This window comes from Trachurus trachurus (assembly GCF_905171665.1).
Source record: "Trachurus trachurus genome assembly, chromosome: 13".
NCBI classification, from domain to species: Eukaryota; Metazoa; Chordata; class Actinopteri; order Carangiformes; family Carangidae; genus Trachurus; species Trachurus trachurus.
This window is the reverse complement of record NC_139892.1, coordinates 13939634-13960160: the sequence shown is the minus strand read 5'-3', so window position 1 is coordinate 13960160 and position 20527 is coordinate 13939634. Positions and strand designations below refer to the sequence as shown.

General features: G+C 39.1%; 2 protein-coding genes across 3 annotated transcripts in view; both read left to right on the top strand.

The window, feature by feature from the left end:
- The window catches only part of LOC310996227 (von Willebrand factor A domain-containing protein 5A-like), a 49595-nt gene extending 39729 nt beyond the window's left edge, over positions 1–9866 (top strand). The window contains exons 4-25 of the mRNA XM_083985610.1: positions 1418–1462; positions 1572–1774; positions 1873–2095; positions 2298–2464; positions 2570–2684; positions 2767–2930; positions 3021–3109; positions 3777–3921; positions 4300–4379; positions 4459–4573; positions 4694–4852; positions 5043–5146; positions 5291–5511; positions 5609–5644; positions 5803–5859; positions 6536–6568; positions 7021–7068; positions 7938–7967; positions 8326–8373; positions 8700–8869; positions 9034–9157; positions 9316–9866. Of these exons, the coding sequence (XP_083841736.1) occupies positions 1418–1462; positions 1572–1774; positions 1873–2095; positions 2298–2464; positions 2570–2684; positions 2767–2930; positions 3021–3109; positions 3777–3921; positions 4300–4379; positions 4459–4573; positions 4694–4852; positions 5043–5146; positions 5291–5511; positions 5609–5644; positions 5803–5859; positions 6536–6568; positions 7021–7068; positions 7938–7967; positions 8326–8373; positions 8700–8869; positions 9034–9157; positions 9316–9395 (2456 nt within the window). The 3' untranslated portion in view covers positions 9396–9866. The remainder of the gene's footprint in view (positions 1–1417; positions 1463–1571; positions 1775–1872; positions 2096–2297; positions 2465–2569; positions 2685–2766; positions 2931–3020; positions 3110–3776; positions 3922–4299; positions 4380–4458; positions 4574–4693; positions 4853–5042; positions 5147–5290; positions 5512–5608; positions 5645–5802; positions 5860–6535; positions 6569–7020; positions 7069–7937; positions 7968–8325; positions 8374–8699; positions 8870–9033; positions 9158–9315) is intronic.
- Positions 9867–10136: 270 nt separating this feature from the next.
- LOC310995663 (von Willebrand factor A domain-containing protein 5A-like) lies at positions 10137–20368 on the top strand. 2 transcript variants are annotated; one of them, XM_083984779.1, is made up of 22 exons: positions 10137–10233; positions 10819–10863; positions 10973–11175; positions 11274–11496; positions 13649–13815; positions 13907–14021; positions 14115–14287; positions 14378–14466; positions 15072–15216; positions 15468–15547; positions 15627–15741; positions 15847–16005; positions 16627–16730; positions 17060–17280; positions 17391–17447; positions 18122–18160; positions 18321–18368; positions 18500–18544; positions 18767–18811; positions 19256–19425; positions 19590–19713; positions 19810–20368. In XM_083984779.1, the coding sequence occupies exons 2-22, from the start codon at positions 10824–10826 to the stop codon at positions 19887–19889; spliced, it is 2442 nt and encodes an 813-aa protein (XP_083840905.1). In that variant the 5' UTR covers positions 10137–10233; positions 10819–10823; the 3' UTR covers positions 19890–20368. The 2 variants fall into 2 exon arrangements, with proteins under 2 accessions (XP_083840905.1, XP_083840906.1); XM_083984780.1 differs by lacking the exon at positions 18500–18544.
- The last annotated feature ends 159 nt before the right edge of the window (positions 20369–20527 follow it).

Here is a 20527-nt window from a genome sequence, read left to right as displayed (position 1 = left end):
TTTAAATTGGTGAAATTACTTTTGTTGTTGTCGTTGTTAACTACACCAGATAGAGGGAGGGAGAAAAAGAGAGAGAGAGGCTTTCGGGAACTGGATTTAAATGGCAACTTTAAGCTCCACCCATGCGGTGGTTTTCGGTAAAATAACATCGAGCGTACCCGGGGCTGAGAGGGGGGCGTGACTGATAGTTTTCTTTCAGTTTCAACCAGGATAAGGATTTCTGTGTAACACACACCTACCTACAGGTTGACTGTATAAAGGCTTACATGTGAATGAAGGAGCTGCTGTGAAAGTGACTCACACTAAACGCTGATCGACAGAGGTGAGCTTTATTCTTCTGTGCTTTTATTCTGTTTATCCGAAATGACGCACTTTCCAGCTGTTCACCACTGACATGATGACACGGCGAGAAGCCGCAGTAATAACAGCATAGTCACTGGGTTGTGGATCTTTTGAATGGTTTGATATCATAGGCCTAATGTAACGTGACTACCGATAAGTCTATTTCCTGTCAGCGCACTGACTCGCTCTAAATTAAATTCAAACTTAATTTCCTCTGTCCTCGAACAAACTGATTTAAGACAGCTGAGATTTAATTATGTGCAGTGCTGAGCTCTATTGATGATTCACTGTTTGACTGATGAGTAGATGAGGAAACGTACATAAACATGTGAATGACTTGATTTTCCTGTCCTCTATGCATGATGCATGACACTCAGAGTGATGACAATCTTGTTAAACACAATAAATGTTGTAGTGTATTATCCACCTGAACTTTTTGCTTTAACATCATGTATTAGCCTATGTTCTTCTTTGTATGTGTGCCCTTTTTTGGAACTGAAGGAAAGTGTGAATCGGTGCTCTGCTTCATATGTGGTCGGCTGTGAATTATTTGTCTCAGGCTGGTTCTGCATAACTACTGCTTCTTCTCCTTCTTATTATTATCAATCAATTGAATTGATTGTTTTATTGTTAGCAATATACAGGAGTATCTGTTAGTTTCATTATGATAAGTGTATGTTATCTTTTGTGTGTCGAGACTCTACGAGCCTCGAAGGGGGGAAACATGTAGTGTATTATCCACCTGAACTTCAATGTCAAACAGTTAATGCCTATTATGGTAAGCTATATCCTTATGTTGGGAGAAGGTGGAGTTTTGGAGTTAGAAAGCATATAAGGTTATGGTTTTGAGCCATAGAGGGAGAGATCTTATTGGCACCAGAGATGCTCCAGGATTCGGCACTTTTTGTACACTGTTCTTCTTCTTGTAAATAAACTCTTTTTGAATACAAGTGAAGACGTGTCGGCGGTGATCCCTTCTTTTCATCAACACATCAATATACCACAATTTATTGTCTTTCTGACCGCTGAGCATCTCTAATCCACTGTCATATGATGTCACATGTCCTTTGCACAGGTACAATGGACTGCTGTGGTCTAATAAGTGTTGAGAAGAAACCAGGTACAGAGCTGTTGGAAAATATCTATCTTCAAATGTTTTTACAGATCATGCAACAGTTTTCATTCTGTCTTTATGCTCATCATTGTTTTTCCATCCATGTCTCTGTCAGTTCCTCTGAAGAGCATCGAGGTGGAGCTGGAGGTGAGGGACCATGTGGCTACAGTGGTCTCCACCCTGAACTACGAGAACAAGGAGGACAAACCAATAGAGGCTGTTTTTGTCTTCCCTCTGCCTGGAGATGCTGCTGTCTGTCATTTCAGTGCTAAGATTGGACAGACAGAGGTTGTAGCTGAGGTGAAGGAGAAGCAGCAGGTGAGCTGGACGCTGGAGGTTTATCTCACTGTTAAAGATCCTAAAGAGACAGTAAACACTGATGTGGATGTTGTTGACGTGTGTCCTCTGTGCTCCAGGCTCGTGAGGAGTACGATGATGCTCTGAGCTCTGGTCAGCAGGCCTTCATGTTGGAGGAGAGTGAGCAGAGTCCAGATATATTCACTCTGAGCGTGGGCAGTCTGCCTCCAGGAGAGAGCGCCTCCATCAGGCTGGAGTACGTCACTGAGCTGGCTGTGCAGGCTGATGACGGGCTGAGGTTTTGTCTGCCTGCTGTGCTCAACCCTCGCTACCAACCTCAGGGTAGGAAATCCAGACAACACTTTTTAATTTAGTGAGTTTCTACAGCAGTGTCATGTACTAAACGTAGCATGTCAACTCACTGGAAATGAAAAAAAAAGTCTCTTTAAAGGGATAGTTCAACATTTTGGCCCATTGCCATAATCCCTAGTCATAGCAGCTTCACCTTTAATTATGTTATTCTTAACTTGTCTCCTACTCCCAGGTAGTGAAGGAGCCAGTGTCCAGGTGACTTCTGTTCCAGCCTCTCTGGTTCCCTACAGTCTGTCTTTTTCTGCCCGAGTGTCCTCTCCTCGTCCAGTCTCTAAAGTAGAGTCCAACTGTTCCCTGGACCCGGTCCAGTACCTCAACCCAGAACAGACCCAGGCCACGGTAGGTAGAATGCTGATGTGTCTGCTGTGTGTGGCTGTTCCTCAACATTAGGAAGACATTTCATAACTTTAATGATGTTTATGAGTGTGTTTTTGTGAACTCCAGGTGAAGTTGGCTGCAGGACACAAGTTTGACAGAGATGTTGAACTTCTGATTTATTACAAAGACGCCCACCAGCCCTCTGCTGTGGTGGAGGCAGGACAGGCCTCTGCCAAGTCTGGTGAGAGAAAACTACTCAAGATGTTATTTTGAATTGAAAGAGTTCATTATCCTCATTCTCCAACACGTATGATGTGTTTCAGGCACTCTGATGGGTGATCCAGTCGTGATGCTGAGTCTGTACCCTGAGTTCCCTCCGTCTGTGATGTCTTCAGCCGCCTCATGTGGGGAATTTGTGTTCTTGATGGATCGATCTGGGAGCATGGGCTCAGGCACAGGACATCAGTCTCGTATTGCCAGTGCCAGGGTATTCAACTAGTGTTAAGTCAATCGTAAAATCATTGATAGTTTCCCTCTTCAACAGTAAACTTCACTATTGATCCTCTCCTATCTTCAGGATACTCTACTGCTGCTGTTGAAGAGCTTACCACTGGGCTGCTATTTCAACATCTGCAGTTTCGGGTCAGGCTATGAAAACGTCTTCCCGTAAGTCATTCCTCCATATTACAAACAACTGTTCAAACAACATTGAAAATTGGATTTCAATCAACTTTCTACAACTGAAGTTCAACTAAACTGAAATCCTTATTATTGGATCCCATTGCTGAACGAACACTGGTCACAATATGTTTAGCCTAAACCTTGGTTTTGTGTTTGCCAGCAATTAAAAAAAGAGTGATTTTTAAATTATGAAGATGCAGAAACACGTGCTTTTGTCTCCTCACATCTGGATCATTTTAACAACCATTTGTCCTGTGTTAAATCAAAAACCATGTAATGGCTCCAATCTGTGCAAAACTCATCTGCCGAGATTTCTAACCTGGACTAAGTTGCATAAATGTTGTTCCTGTTTTAGCACCTTCACACTGGCTTCCTGTTTGTTTAGTGTTGATATTTAGATTTAGTGATTATTTCTAAGGCCTCACAACCTGGATCCAAAAGATATCCCTGGCTGTTTAACCCCTTATGAACCGATGTAATATTGTTCTTTTTTATCTCAGGCAGAGGTCTGATGTTTGTTCTAGAGACCTGTTGTATTTTATTAATTGTAAAGCACCCTGTAAATGTGTTTAGAAAACTTCTACATAATGTTGTTGTTGTTTTTTAAAGCTTATCATTATTATTCAATGTTCATTTATTTGTATGATGGCAGTAAGAGTGTGGAGTACAGCCAGAGCTCCATGGAAGAGGCTGTGAAGAAGGTTGAGACGATGGAGGCTAATCTGGGAGGAACAGAGATCCTGAAGCCGCTCCAACATATTTACAGCCAGCCCTGCATTCCCAGTCAACCCAGACAAGTAAAACACACACACGGTTAACATGTTCAACATTTTGTGTTTAATATGTGTGTGTGCCCTACTGTAAATGTCACTTGTCCTTAATAACACAACAGTTCAGTTTTCAGTGCAGATCTTTCTATTTCCTTATTTGACAAGCACTTTACAAAAGTTTCATTGTTCTTTTCACATCAAAACCAGTTGTGTTACCACAGCAGGTGTTTTATTACATCTGGCATACTGTAGGAGCAGCTCATGCTTAGTATTTCTTGTTTACTCAGAGTTGTACAAGAACAATCTTGAAGGAACCAGTTTGTTTGAAACTCATACTTACCCCACCTTTGTTATATATATGAATGGATATATGACCTAAACCCATGTGTAAACTCTTCTCTCCAGCTCTTTGTCTTCACTGACGGAGAAGTGGGCAACACCAAAGAAGTGATAGATCTGGTGAAGAAGAATTCAGGTTCCCACAGGTGAAACAAAAACACAATCTCACAGTTTGACCCATGTTGTAGTGTTGTGCATCTTACAAACAAAACTTCTGTATTGCAGGTGTTTCTCTTTTGGGATCGGGGAAGGAGCCAGCTCTGCTCTCATCAATGGGATTGCCAAGGAAGGAGGAGGTCACGCCCAGTTCATCACAGGAAAGGACAGGATGCAACCTAAAGTAAGAAAAGAAACATGGATGAAAACATCTTCATTAAAATTCAAGTATTATCTTGTTGTAGTATATTTTGTGACAGCTCAATACCTCTCCCCACCATTTTATATATTTTTCATTAACCAGGTGATGCAGTCGCTGCGGTTTGCCCTGCAGCCAACCGTGCAGGACATCTCAGTCACATGGGATTTACCAAAAGGAGTGTCTGCCACTGTTCTCTCTCCACCAATCACAACACTTTTCCAGGGTCAAAGGTCACTGGTTTATGCCCAGCTCACTGGACAGGTAGGAGCAGCACCAACTCACAGTGAAACACGGCTCTGCTCTGGTTTATTTCAGCTGGTATATTTAATGAAGACTTCGCACTAATCAGGAAGCAACAAACTTACCTCCTTGAAAATTTATTGCAGTAAAGTACTGTAATTCTGAGTGTTTCTGGTTTAACATGGTTTCTAACTGTGTGAAACTTTCTCAGAGTTCAAAAGCATCAGAAGGTTCAGTGAGGGTGAAGTACAGCCTGGCAGGTCATCGCTCAAAGAATACGCTCCGCTTCAGTCTCAAACCTACAGAGGACACGGGGTAAAACTATTGTTAGAAAACACAGGGGGTGACAAAAGGAAACAGCCACAACAATTACATGATCAACTAGACATGCCTGATATCTCTATATCTGACTTATTTACAAAAATCCAACTTGTGTTGACTCCTCTGTCCTGTCTGCAGATTAACAGTCCACAGGTTGGGTGCTCGGACTCTGATTCGCTCCCTGGAGATGGAGGAGAGAGAGCACAGAGGAAGGCAAGATGGAGGAGTGAAGGAGAAGCTGGTGAAGCTCAGTGTCCAATCAGGAGTGAGCAGCTCCTACACTGCCTTCATTGCTGTGAACAAAGGCAGCGGTGAGCCGCTTCAAGGACCTCTAGTGCGGAGAAATGTTCCAACAGCCTGTGAGTGGCCTATTTCAGTAGCATTTTAAAAAAATGAACTAATTCTGTTCTCGTTCAATAATACTATAATATCTTTATTTCTTTTTCTTTCGTGAAGATATAGAGGCTCTGGGCCAACCTATTATGTCCCGTAGTAAGTATAAAGCTAAATGGAGGTAGAACTATAAATCGAGTGAATTGACTCTGTGTCTGTGTGTTTTGTTAGTTACTGACAATATATGGAGCTGGCCAGAGCAGCAAGTGGATGTGTCAGCTTTTTGAATATTAATTAACTACCTGTAAATTCAACAGCCAGTAATTTGATCTTCCCTGTTGAAGGTTACGAAGACTACTCTGCTTGTGCCAAAAGTAAGTACAAATCTGATTGTGAATCTCTATCAAAAAAGTGAATTGATGTGACTCGGAACAAATGAATAAATACCTGTGGCAGAATTTGTCACTTTTTGTAGCTTTAATGTGAAATACCCTGCAGGAGCTGAGTTGGCTCTGATATGCTTTCTTATGCAGGTGAGAAACACTGAGCTAACACAACTTTTTTGTGACTTTTATGAATATTATTTTACATGTTATGTACAACTTGTTAGTTATCTGTAATAAATTCAATAAACTCATGTTGTAGATATTTTTCATCTTGACCACCACTTCAATCTTACAGGAAGCTCTGGAGCGGTGCCTGTTTCACAGAACTTTACATTAAACTTTTTTTTTTTTTTTACTTAACTAGGGCTGCAACAATTATTTTCATTATCGATTATCTCTCGATTATTTAAACGATTAATCAATTTGTTTTTTGGTCAATAAAATGTTTTAAAAAGTTGAAAAATATCAATCAGTTTTCCCAAACCACAAGATGACGTCCTCAAATGTCCTTATTTGTCCAGAATACTCAGTTTATTGTTTTAAATTAATATTATTTTACAACTCGTTACATTTTAAGTACAACTTGTCATCTGTAATAAATTCAATAAACTCATGTTGTAGATATTTGTCATCTTGACCAACACTTTGTTTTTCAATCTTGCAGAATGCTCTGGATGGGCCTTTAAGATGTCAGCCAGTAAGTACAAAGCTGAATGGGAGTGGAACTCATATTATTCTTTTTTATAAAAGTAGCTACATTTCTGTGGTTGATTTTCTCTTTAAAGTCCTTTCGGCTACTTTTTGTCACTTATTTAAATATTTTTTAGGGCTGATACTAACGATTATTTTCATTATCGATTAATCTGTTGATTATTTAAACAATTAATCAATTTGTTTTTTGGTCAATAAAATGTTTTAAAAAGTTGAAAAATATCAATCAGATTTCCCAAACCACAAGATGACGTCCTCAAATGTCCTTATTTGTCCACAAACCAAAGAGATACTCAGTTTATTGTTATAAATGAATATTATTTTACAACTTGTACATTTTAAGTACAACTTGTAATCTGTAATAAATTCAATAAACTCATAAACTCATGTTGTAGATATTTTTCATCTTGACCAACACTTTGTTTTTCAATCTTGCAGGAAGTTCTAGAGCGCTGACTGTTGAACGGTCCTTAAACATGTCAGCCAGTAAGTACAAAACTGAATGGGAGTGGAACTCATATTATTTTTTATAAAAGTACTAGTGAACAAAACAGCATATTTCTGTGGTCGTTTTCTCTTTAAAGTCCTTTCGGCTACTTTTTGTCACTCATTTAAATATTTTTTAGGGCTGAAGCTAACGATTATTTTCATTATCGATTAATCTATTGATTATTTAAACGATTTATCGATTAGTTTTTTGCATCTATCGCTCTGGTTTTTTGGTCAATAAATGTTAAACCGCAAGATGATGTCTTGTTTTGTCCACAAACTGAAGACATACTCAGTTTATTGTTATAAAGGAACAAAGAGATCAGAAATATTCACATTTAAGAAGCTGAAATAAGAGAATTTGGACTAATTTTTCTTAAAAACACTACTCAAACTAATTTTTCAATTATCAAAATAGTAAGTACAAAGCTGATGGGAAGCGGAACAAATGTGTGTCTTATTGGATGAAAATTTGAAATGAAATACATTTCTATGGTGGGTTAAACTGTTTTTGTAGTTTTAATGTGACATACTTTATAGGAGTTACATTGGCTCTAATATTTAATTTATTTTTACACATATATTTCTGTTTGTACCAAGAGTCAGTGAAACGAAATTTCGTTCTATGCACACTGTGTATTTTGAATGACAATAAAGTAGCTATTCTATATTGCTTCTTATACATTTGCAGGTGTGAAAGACTGAGCTTTTGGAAATATTTTACACCTTGTACATTAAAAAAAACTTATTGTAACAACAACTACCTATTTGTAATAAGCTCACAAGTCAGTTGTGTTGTTGATTTTTTTTTGTCTAAAATGCAATACTCTTTGTTTCTCCGTTTTTTTTCTTGGATGTCATTGGAGCACGGTCACTGGAATGTGATTTTCTGGACAGTAAATACAAAGGCTAAGGGGAAGTGGCACAAACGTGTGTATTATTGGATGTAAATGTATTCTGCTTTTGTAGCTTTGATGTGAAGTACTTTATAGGAGCTCCATTATATTCCTCCTTATATTATTTCATATACATTTGCAGGTGTAAAAGACTCAGCTTTTGGAAATATAATTTTACCATTGTACATTTTAAGAATCACTTATCCATTAATTGATCGACTTAACAACTTGTTACTTGTTACTTACTTCTTGTAACAACTTGTGAGTTTTTGTAATAAGCTCACAAGTCAGTTGTATTGTTGATGTTTTTGTCTCAACTGCAATACTCTTTTTTTTTTCTTTTTTTTTTACCATGAAGGGATGGCTGTCATTGAAGCACAGTCACTGAGATGTGATTCTCTGGACAGTAAGTACAAAGCTGAGGGGAAGTGGAACAAACGTGTATATTATGGACGTAAATCTGAAACTAAATAATAAATGTCTTATGAGGATTGTTCTGTTTTTGTAGCATTAATGTGAAATACTTAATGCGTATCAGCCTATTCAAAACTAATACATAATGTCTCTGTAACTATATTAGTAGCCTATGTATGTAAATCTTTGATATTAATAGCTTTGATATTATCTAATTCAATATTAGTATCAAATTGGCCCAAAACAAAGATACAACCTATTACTATTAGAGTGACCCAAAGGGATGATGTCATCACTTTTATATCAATTTTTCCTCAGCGACGAGTGCTAGAGAGACCAAAGGCACCGCTCCCAAACAGCCTGTCAGAGACCCTCTGCTGCAGCTGGTTTCCCTCCAGATGGCGTCCGGCTGCTGGCTGCTGGGTCCAGGTCTGGCTGCTGCACTGGGAAAGACCAGTGAGGAGCTGGACAAGGCAAAACCTGCATCGGTGGGTTACTGTAACCTTTAATGACACACATCTACAATGGGACTTGTTTTGGTATTAAACAGTGACATCAAGCTACTTTTCCCCCTGAGATACTTTAAATACTTTGCTCTCTTTGATGTCCTGTCACCTTTTCTGTCCCATGTGATTTTATTTGATTGAACCAGGTGAACCAGGAAGTGTGGGCCACCACTCTGGCTCTGATCTGGCTTCATGCTTTCAAGTTGGATGCTAAGGAGGAGTGGGAGCTCCTGGCTATGAAGGCTGCATCATGGCTCCGTGCTCAGAACGGTAATAAACATGATAATGAGTAGTTATAACAGTGTGTGCTGGTTAAAATCAGCTGTTTGACTACGGGGACAAATAAATTACTACTACTACTTACTTGTCTTTGTTTCAGCAACATGTCACTGTTCTCATCCTCGCTTCCCTGATTTTTTATTTTTCAGCCCCATGTATGGCAGAGTGTGTGGAAGCTGGAAATGCACTGTTGGGTTGCAAGGTGCAGAGAGAAACCCTGGGGCTCTGAAGTATTTTATTAACCCAGCTGCTCTTTTTTTGTTGTCAACAGCCTTTACAAAATCAACACTGTAACAACTTTATCTAATTGTATTATGTCTATTTTAATTTGGTGTTCCTCTTTTTTCATCATTATTGCCCTTTTGGTGTCAGTGTCTCCTATATTGAAAGTTAAATTTTGGGCTTTTGAACAAAATTAGCGTTAGCAGACTAAAAAAGAGGTGACACACATGGGCTCTGTTCAGTGTAAACACTATATGACTATCAGCATGAATTAAAACCATATGAAGAATCGTATAAACTGAAGAGCACATATACACTACAATATTTAATCAGTGCCTTCAGAAAGTGTGTTCATTCCTTTTCTGCAACACTAGGTGGCGACTTGTCGGGGCTTCAGTGCATTATTTGATTGAAATGTTTAACCTTATGCCACATCTGGCAGTGATGTGAGTGTGTGTTTCTGCCTCATCTTACTTTGCTTCAGTCAAAATGATAATCTTGTGTTGATTAATTAAATCAGTGAAAAGAATAAAGTTTAAATTGGTGAAATTACTTTTGTTGTTGTCGTTGTTGTTGTTAACTACACCAGATAGAGGGAGAAAGGCTTTCGGGAACTGGATTTAAATGGCAACTTTAAGCTCCACCCATGCGGTGGTTTTCGGTAATGACATCGAGCGTACCCGGAGCTGAGAGGGGGGCGTGACTGGTAGTTTTCTTTCAGTTTCAATCGGGAGAAGGATTTCTGTGTTAACACACACCTACCTACAGGTTGACTGTATAAAGGCTTACATGTGTATGAAGGAGCTGCTGTGAAAGTGACTCACACTAAACGCGGATCGACAGAGGTGAGCTTTATTCTTCTGTGCTTTTATTCTGCTTATCCGAAATGACGCACTTACCAGCTGTTCACCACTGACATGATGACACGGCGAGAAGCCGCAGTAATAACAACAGCTGTATAGTCACTGGGTTGTGGATCTTTTGAATGGTTTGTTATTGCCTAACAAAAACTGTGTCAAAGTCTATTTCCTGTAAGCGCACTGACTCGCTGTAAATTAATTTAGGTTAACCTATAATGTCCAGCCCTGGAACAAACAGCTGATTAAGGAAACGAAAACAAAACAAGATCTGCTAGAGATGAGGAGATGCGCGGCCGCACGACAGCTGAGATCTAATTATGTGCAGTGATGCGCTCTTGATTGAGTCAGTGTTTGATTGATGAGTAGGCTAGTAGCCTAAATGAGGAAACGTAGAGAAACATGTTGATTTGTTTTTGAAAAGTCCCCATTTCATTCCTCTATATGCATGATGCACGATACTCATAGTGATGACAGTCATGTTAAACACAATAGATGTTTTAGTACTGTATCTTTCTGACCGCTGAGCATCTCTAATCCACTGTCATATGATGTCACATGTCATTTGCACAGGTACAATGGACTGCTGTGGTCTAATAAGTGTTGAGAAGAAACCAGGTACAGAGCTGTTAGAAAATATCTATCTTCAAATGTTTTTACAGATCATGCAACAGTTTTCATTATGTCTTAATGCTCATCATTGTTTTTCCATCCATGTCTCTGTCAGTTCCTCTGAAGAGCATCGAGGTGGAGCTGGAGGTGAGGGACCATGTGGCTACAGTGGTCTCCACCCTGAACTACGAGAACAAGGAGTACAAACCAATAGAGGCTGTTTTTGTCTTCCCTCTGCCTGGAGATGCTGCTGTCTGTCATTTCAGTGCTAAGATTGGACAGACAGAGGTTGTAGCTGAGGTGAAGGAGAAGCAGCAGGTGAGCTGGACGCTGGAGGTTTATCTCACTGTTAAAGATCCTAAAGAGACAGTAAACACTGATGTGGATGTTGTTGACGTGTGTCCTCTGTGCTCCAGGCTCGTGAGGAGTACGATGATGCTCTGAGCTCTGGTCAGCAGGCCTTCATGTTGGAGGAGAGTGAGCAGAGTCCAGATATATTCACTCTGAGTGTGGGCAGTCTGCCTCCAGGAGAGAGCGCCTCCATCAGGCTGGAGTACGTCACTGAGCTGGCTGTGCAGGCTGATGACGGGCTGAGGTTTTGTCTGCCTGCTGTGCTCAACCCTCGCTACCAACCTCAGGGTAGGAAATCCAGACAACACTTTTCATTACTTAAACCAAAATCTTTTTGAATAAGCAATAACATGACTTATATTCTTCTATTGTGATATGAACAATAGAATTTACTGTATGAGGTTGAAATCTGCTGGAGACCTTTACACCTTTACATACATTCTTACCACAAACACCTTCAAGTGTCTTCGGGGTTCTACATTGTTTTTTTTTCTCCACAATATCTTTATTTGAATTTTAAGCAGCATAGCAAAGAGAAATATAGTCTTTGACATTCCTGCAACATGTCTGTTAGCTGCCTTATTATGTTCAAAACACAACATAAAACAAAAAATCACAGAACACAAAACAACATGCTTCTCATGTTATTTAAGCAGATGATTTACACCACTTAGTGTAGTCCTATCAAATGATACAATGAAAAACTACGGGTATCTGAAAGAAAAAAAAGAAAAGAAAATGGACAATAATAAAAACACGAAAGATAATGATAATCACAATCTTGGAAACTGCTATATCCACAGCTATTAGTCATTGATTTGATTGTCTATTATGTCTGAGTCCTTGACATATTCAATGAAGGGCCTCCATATACATTCAAATATGTGTTGTTTGGCCTTCAGTATGTAAGTTATTCTTTCCAGTGGTAGGCTCGACAACATCTGTCTTAACCATGGTTCTACATTGTTTGTATTATGTGGAAATATAAAATGAGTTATCACGGCTAATCAATGGTGAACGTGAAGTATTGGAGCTGTTCGCTGACTTTCATTTGGCACCAGTGTCTGGTCATCGCACTGAATCTGTCCCGTCTGAAGCTGCCAGCATCAAACCTCAAACCTAACCTGCCCCCTCCAAGACATATACTATGTATGTGTGCATGTTGTTTTATTTACTGCAAGAGGTATAGCTTCTCATCTGAGAACAGTTGTTTTCAACTCAGAGTTTGTCCTTCAACAGTCAAAGTTGTGCAAAGCTGCTTTGTTTTTGTGAAACATTTAATCATTGTCAGGTGATTATTTTCATCTAAAGTTCTTCAGAAAGTATGATTCATCTGAGAATGCAGAGTGGGTGGAGGCTTTACTGTATGCTTACTCACTTTTGAACATCCCCTCCAGGCCTGGCTCCAGGAGTGACTCTCACTTTTTCTCCTGTCACCAAGTTGCTCCATCCATTTTCAGTAAAGGGTCAATTTTCATAAAAATCTGACTATACACACAGGGAAATAAATCTTGACTCAAATGATGAATCAAATTAATGCAACACTATGTTTCTTGATAAATGTAACATAAAATGTCACATTATTTCGAAAAAACATTACCTGCTCCGTGTTGCTAAAATACAGAAATACAGCCAAAAAAGATTTTTCAATTTAATGTTTTCAGAAGACACTACACTTATAAATACACTTCAATCCACTGTAGGCGGATAAAATATTTGATATTAATCATTCCATTGTGGTTACACCATTGGCATTTTCAGAGGCATTCAGTCTTTCTTTTGTTAAAAAAGGTTCAAATGTAATTTTAGATGACATAAAACCAACATGAATACAAAATGTACATTATAAAAAATCAGATGCATGATTTGAAAAAAAAAATTTGATTATTTTTTTCATTTTTAAAAAACTAGGACCATTTTGTCCTGAAGTTACACCTACTGTAAAGTTACACTGGCCAGGGCAAAAACAATTCCCCCAAAACTAAAACTGAGCAGAGCACACTTTTTTTCTGTTGATTTATGTTTAGTCACTTGTTCTGGGAGCAAGAGGCTGAAATGAGTTTCTTCTGGGAAAAGGATGTGTTCACCCTAAGAGACTTGTTGAGGAGCTCAGAGATCTGGCCACAGCTGGACACAGCTGTGTTTAAAATCACTACTTCTGCAGTGAAAGGAGCCATGAATGGAGCCAACTCAATAGGTTTAGGCATCTAGTCATCATAGTACAGACTCAGTACAGGCTGGAAGGGAATCAGGCCTGAGGATCCTTCAAGAGGAGCTGAGGAGAGCAGCCAGTCAGGAGGGCGTCTGGCTGTGATGTTTGTCTCAGCTGGAGCGTTTAGGTTGAAGGATCTTCTGTGTCCAGAACTTCTGCTGGATGAACAGCTCTCGGTCTCTAATGTCTCTTTAATTATGTTATTCTTAACTTGTCTCCTACTCCCAGGTAGTGAAGGAGCCAGTGTCCAGGTGACTTCTGTTCCAGCCTCTCTGGTTCCCTACAGTCTGTCTTTTTCTGCCCGAGTGTCCTCTCCTCGTCCAGTCTCTAAAGTAGAGTCCAACTGTTCCCTGGACCCGGTCCAGTACCTCAACACAGACCAGACCCAGGCCACGGTAGGTAGACTGCTGATGTGTCTGCTGTGTGTGGTTGTTCCTCAACATTAGGAAGACATTTCATAACTTTAATGATGTTTATGAACTCCAGGTGAAGTTGGCTGCAGGACACAAGTTTGACAGAGATGTTGAACTTCTGATTTATTACAAAGACGCCCACCAGCCCTCTGCTGTGGTGGAGGCAGGACAGGCCTCTGCCCAGTCTGGTGAGAGAAAACTACTTAAGATGTTATTTTGTAGAAAAAAAGGTACTTATTTTACATCTAAGTAACATTTTTGGAATAAACATTGTGTTTCAGGCACTCTGATGGGTGATCCAGTCGTGATGCTGAGTCTGTACCCTGAGTTCCCTCAGTCTGTGATGTCTTCACTGGCCCAATGTGGAGAGTTTGTGTTCTTATTGGATCGATCTGGGAGCATGGATGATAGTTACTATGAATCTCAGGAAACATCTCGTATTGCCAGTGCCAGGGTATTCAACAAGTGTTAAGTCAATCATAAAATCATTGATAGTTTCCCTCTTCAACAGTAAACTTCACTATTGATCCTCTTCTATCTTCAGGATACTCTACTGCTGCTGTTGAAGAGCTTACCAATGGGCTGCTATTTCAACATCTACAGTTTCGGGTCAGGCTATGAACACATCTTCCCGTAAGTCACTCTCTCATATTTTTTTATGTTTGAATATGTGTGAATGCCATGGTGCATTTCACCCGTTATATACTGTCTATATATATACTAATTTTGTTTGTCATCTCCATGCTCCTCCCTGGGTAGGTCGTAGGTTTCCATTTTATTTACATTTTTATTCAGACAATTCTCAATTTTATCTCCCCATAAAGCAGACTGTCGCCGACTTGAGTCGAGTTCTCTACAAAACTGTTTTGATGACACCAAAACTGGATCTCAATCAACTTCCTACAACTGAACTCTCTCAAAACTGAAATCCTTATTATTGGACCCCAGCATGTTGAACAAGCTGAACAAACACTGCCACTTGCTGGTCACAATAGTTTAAACCTGTTGCAAGAAACCTTGGTTTTCTGTTTGCAGTAGGCTCATAGCTACTAAAAGTATCCCAATTTGATATCAGGGTGAAAACAGAAGAGGATGGTGCCTTGTTGTTGTATTTTTTCTTAATTGTAAAAAACTTTGTAACAAATTTTAGAAAAATGCTTTTTTTTTTTAAAAAAAAAGAAAAAAAAGAAAAAGTATTAATATTACTAATACTATTACATTCCTTTGTGTGATGGCAGTAAGAGTGTGGAGTACAGCCAGAGCTCCATGGAAGAGGCTGTGAAGAAGGTTGAGACAATGGAGGCTAATCTGGGAGGAACAGAGATCCTGAAGCCGCTCCAACATATTTACAGCCAGCCCTGCATTCCCAGTCAACCCAGACAAGTAAAACACACACACGGTTAACATGTTCAACATTTTGTGTTTAATATGTGTGTGTGCCCTACTGTAAATGTCACTTGTCCTTAATAACACAAAACAGTTCAGTTTTCAGTGCAGATCTTTCTATTTCTTTATTTGACAAGCACTTTACAAAAGTTTTCATTGTTCTTTTCACAACATAAAACAGTTGTGTTACTTCAGTGACATGACTCATCATGATGTTATGTAACTCATGTGTAAACTCTTCTCTCCAGCTCTTTGTCTTCACTGACGGAGAAGTGGGCAACACCAAAGAAGTGATAGATCTGGTGAAGAAGAATTCAGGTTCCCACAGGTGAAACAAAAACACAATCTCACAGTTTGACCCATGTTGTAGTGTTGTGTGTCTTACAAACAAAACTTCTGTATTTCAGGTGTTTCTCCTTTGGGATCGGGGAAGGAGCCAGCTCTGCTCTCATCAATGGGATTGCCAAGGAAGGAGGAGGTCACGCCCAGTTCATCACAGGAAAGGACAGGATGCAACCTAAAGTAAGGACATTTTTTAGTAATGCAAATGCAACATCACATTTATATTTACACAAATATCATGAGTTGAGTAAGTAAAAGCTCAGAAGAAACTGTTTCGTCCTCCAGGTGATGCAGTCGCTGCGGTTTGCCCTGCAGCCAGTGGTGCAGGACATCTCAGTCACATGGGATTTACCAAAAGGAGTGTCTGTCACTGTTCTCTCTCCACCAATCACAACACTTTTCCAGGGTCAAAGGTCACTGGTTTATGCCCAGCTCACTGGACAGGTAGGAGCAGCACCAACTCACAGTGAAATACCTCTCTGCTCTGATTTTTATCAGCATTCAGCTTTATTACCGTAATGATTTGAAGCCTGAAAAAGACCCAAACTCAATGAGACTGCCTGTTGAAACGAAGGATTTACTAATAATCATGTGATTCCCTTGGGACTGTCAGTAGCTTAAAATAATTAATGACAATGAATCACATGAATGTCCATTCGTAATTATGATTAATTGTAGTATGTTTTAATTTGTTCAAAATTCACCTTAAAGGGATATTTGGTGCCATTAGTGCTCAGTGATGGACAAATATTTATGTATAAAAGTAATTTTATTATACAAAAAAAAAATACAATTATTGTACAGATTCCCTCAAAACCCTCTGTATTTGGCATAAAAAATGTTGTCAAGTAATAATGACAGCCTTGTCTGAGTAATTGCACCAGGTTAGCAGAGATGGTTTAGCTTAGCTAGCCTCCAATAATGGATTAATCTCATGTAGCATCAGAGACCAATGCAACAGAAAATGTGATGATTGTGTGTCCAAATAAATGTAATAACTGCACATAACAACCCCCTGCAATTCAGCAATTAACCTGGTTTCTAACTGTGTAAAACTTTTCTCAGAGTCCAGAGGCTTCAGAAGGTTCAGTGATGGTGAAGTACAGTCTGGCGAGTCATCGCTCTGAGAACCAGCTCCACTTCAGTCTCAAACCTGAAGAGGACACGGGGTAAAATTCATTTAAAACCATCAGTTGCTGTTTTGTATTAGGTTGTGAATTTACAATATTGGATTTGAATTATTTAAATAAAATCAAACATAGTATTTAATGAAATAATTTTGCACTGAGACATTAAGACTGCTCAGTGACTGATACACACATATTGTACAATATAATCTATTTCTATTGGTATTTTAAGCCTCATTGATTTTCACTGTCACCTCACAGTAAAAGATCAAAATACAGCATAAACGACATCTACATCTCTAATATCTGAATTGTTATCTAACGGTTAAGACAACATTTGACCTGTGTTGACTCCTCTGTCCTGTCTGCAGATTAACAGTCCACAGGTTGGGTGCTCGGACTCTGATTCGCTCCCTGGAGATGGAGGAGAGAGAGCACAGAGGAAGGCAAGATGGAGGAGTGAAGGAGAAGCTGGTGAAGCTCAGTGTCCAATCAGGAGTGAGCAGCTCCTACACTGCCTTCATTGCTGTGAACAAAGGCAGCGGCGAGCCACTTCAAGGACCTCTGGTGCGGAGAAATGTTCCAACACCAAGTAAGTGGCATTTTCAGTGGCAGATAAAAACGAATACTGTTCTCATCCAGTAATAATAATATAATATCTTGATCCTAAACATTTGCTTTTTTTCTTTTTCTTTCTTGAAGTCATGTATGGTGCTATGTGCCAACCTAAGGCATTATGTGCAAAGGGAGCAAACGTTAGTAAGTACAAAGCTGAATGAGGGTAGAACTCATCTCATCTGTGTATTTTTATAAATGACTCTGTGTCTGAATTGCTCTTTCTTTGTTATTTAATGTGAAATAGTGGATGTACAGTAGGAGTTGTTTTAGCTCTGGTATTTATGTTAGTCACAGACAACATCTGGTTCTGCCTGGAGCAGCAAGTCAGGATGTGTCAGCTTTTTTAATATTAATTTAGCTCAGGAGCCAGTGATTTAGTTGATATAGTGTAATGTATGTTTTTGTACTATAGCGTCGCCCTTTTTGTCCAAGACAAGTTTCTCTTACAGGAGACAAATAAAGAAACTTAACTTTACAACTATTCACTACAATTATTTCACACAATGTCTTCAACTCTCTGTCTTATTCCATCTTAAAGATGACTCAGGTTTCCCTGCTCGTACCAAAATAAAGTTCAAATGTGAGAGTGAATTTCCATAAGTATAGTAAACTAATATCATTTGGGACAAATGAATAAATACCATGTGGCAGGATGTGTCACTTTTTGTAGCTTTAATGTGAAATAATCTATTATTGCAAATGTTATTTTACAACTTGTACATTTTAAGAACAAGTTGTCAGTCATTTGTAATAAACTCAGTAAACTCATTGTTTTTTTTCTTCTTGACCACAATACTTTGTTTTTCAATCTCTAGGAGGAGCAGGGATTTTGTTAAAGGGCTGTAAGAAAGGCAGTAAGTACAAAGCTGAATTGGTTATATAGTATATTGAATTAGACAAAACAGCACATCTCTGTTGGTGTTGATTGATTTTTAGAAATATAGTTTTACAACTTGTACATTTTAAGAACGACTTGTCAGTCATTTGCTCTCAATTTGTGTTTGAATCTTAAAGGGCCCATGGGAATGATGCGTATTCGGCAAGCCTGTAACGCTCTACCCAGTAAGTAAAGCTGAATAGATGTGGGACATTAAAACAGTATTTCTGTGGCTGATTTCCTCTTAAAGGTCCTTTCAGCTAATTTAAATGATTTTTCACTCATTGAACTAAAATTGTTTTCTGTCAATCACTAGCCTTACGAAAGGGTAAGAGGTGCAGTAAGCCTCAGGCTGTTGAACGTGAGTGAAACTCACATCTTTGTATTAATCTAAATTCAGTGAACACTGAGTAAAAGAAAAAAATCAAATCTCTTTTGTTGTTACTACTGAACAAATGACTTTTCCTGTGATACAATGTCACTTTTTTCTTGAAACATGACTGTAGAAATTGTGAGTTTTTGTAAAAACCTCACAAGTCTGTTGTGTTGTTGTAGCTTTTTTGTTTAAACCTTTTTTTCATAGTAACAGGTGCTTCACCGGACTGTGGTCCTGGACCCCGTATGGCCAGTAAGTACAAAGCTGGGAAGATGTGGAACAAACTTGTGTATTATTGGATGTAAATGTGAAACAAAATACATTTCTATGGAGGATTATTCTCTTTTTGTAGCTTTAATGTGAAATACTTTATAGGAGCTGCATTGGCTCTCTCTTATGCATATACAGGTTAGAAAGACTGAGCTTCTGGAAATATAATTTTATCATTTGTGCATTTTAAGAGTCACTTGTCCGTCATTTCATCGACTTAACAACTTGTACATTTAAAAAACCTCCTGTAACAAAATTATAGCTGAATCAAAGCTCTCAGTGACTTTACTAGTATGTGTGTAAATCTTTGCACTTGCTTTTATCTTATCTTATCCAATATTTGTGTCAAATTGGCCCAGACCAGAGATACAACCTCACTATTAAAATGGGAATAATTTCATCACTTTTATTTCCATTTTTCTTCAGTGTTGAGTGCTGAAGAGACCAAAGGCACCGCTCCCAAACAGCCTGTCAGAGACCCTCTGCTGCAGCTGGTTTCCCTCCAGATGGCGTCTGGCTGCTGGCTGCTGGGTCCAGGTCTGGCTGCTGCACTGGGAAAGACCAGAAAGAAGGTGGACAAGGCAAAACCTGCATTGGTGGGTTACTGTAACCTTTAATGACACACATCTACAATGGGACTTGTTTTGGTATTAAACAGTGACATCAGGCTACTTTTCCCCCTGAGATACTTTAAATACTTTGCTCTCTTTGATTTCCTGTCACCTTTTCTGTCCCATGTGATTTTATTTGATTGAACCAGGTGAACCAGGAAGTGTGGGCCACCACTCTGGCTCTGATCTGGCTTCATGCTTTCAAGTTGGATGCTATGGAGGAGTGGGAGCTCCTGGCTATGAAGGCTGCATCATGGCTCCGTGCTCAGAACGGTAATAAACATGATAATGAGTAGTTATAACAGTGTGTGCTGGTTAAAATCAGCTGTTTGACTTATTTCATCAATATTTTGTAAATCTTTGTTTCAGCACCGTGTGTGGCAGAGTGTGTGGAAGCTGGAAATGCACTGTTGGGTTGCAAGGTGCAGAGAGAAACCCTGGGGCTCTGAAGTATTTCACTAACCCAGCTGCTCTTTTTAAGTTGTCAACAGCCTTTACAAAATCAACACTGTAACAACTTTATCTAATTGTATTATGTCTATTTTAATGTGGTGTTCCTCTTTTTTCATCATTATTGTCCTTTTGGTGTCAGTGTCTCCTATATTGAAAGTTAAATTTTGGGCTTTTGAACAAAATTAGCGTCAGCAGTCTAAAATAGAGGTGACACATAAGGGCTCTGTTCAGTGTAAACACTATTATCAGCATGAATTAAAACCAAATGAAGAATCGTATAAGCCGAAGAGCACAATCAGTGCCTTCAGAAGGTGTGTTCATTCCTTTTCTGCAACACTAGGTGGCGACTTGCCGGGACTTCAGTGCATTAGGCTATTTGATGTGAGTGTGTGTTTCTGCCTCATCTTACTTTGCTTCAGTCAAAATGATAATCTTGTGTTGATTACTGAAATCAGTGGAAAGAATAAAGTTTAAATTGGTGAAATTACTTTTGTTGTTGTCGTTGTTGTTGTTAACTACACCAGATGGGGAGAGGGAGAAAAAGAGAGAGAGAGGCTTTCGGGGAACTGGATTTAAATGGAAACTTTAAGCTCCACCCATGCGGTGGTTTTCGGTAATGACATCGAGCGTACCC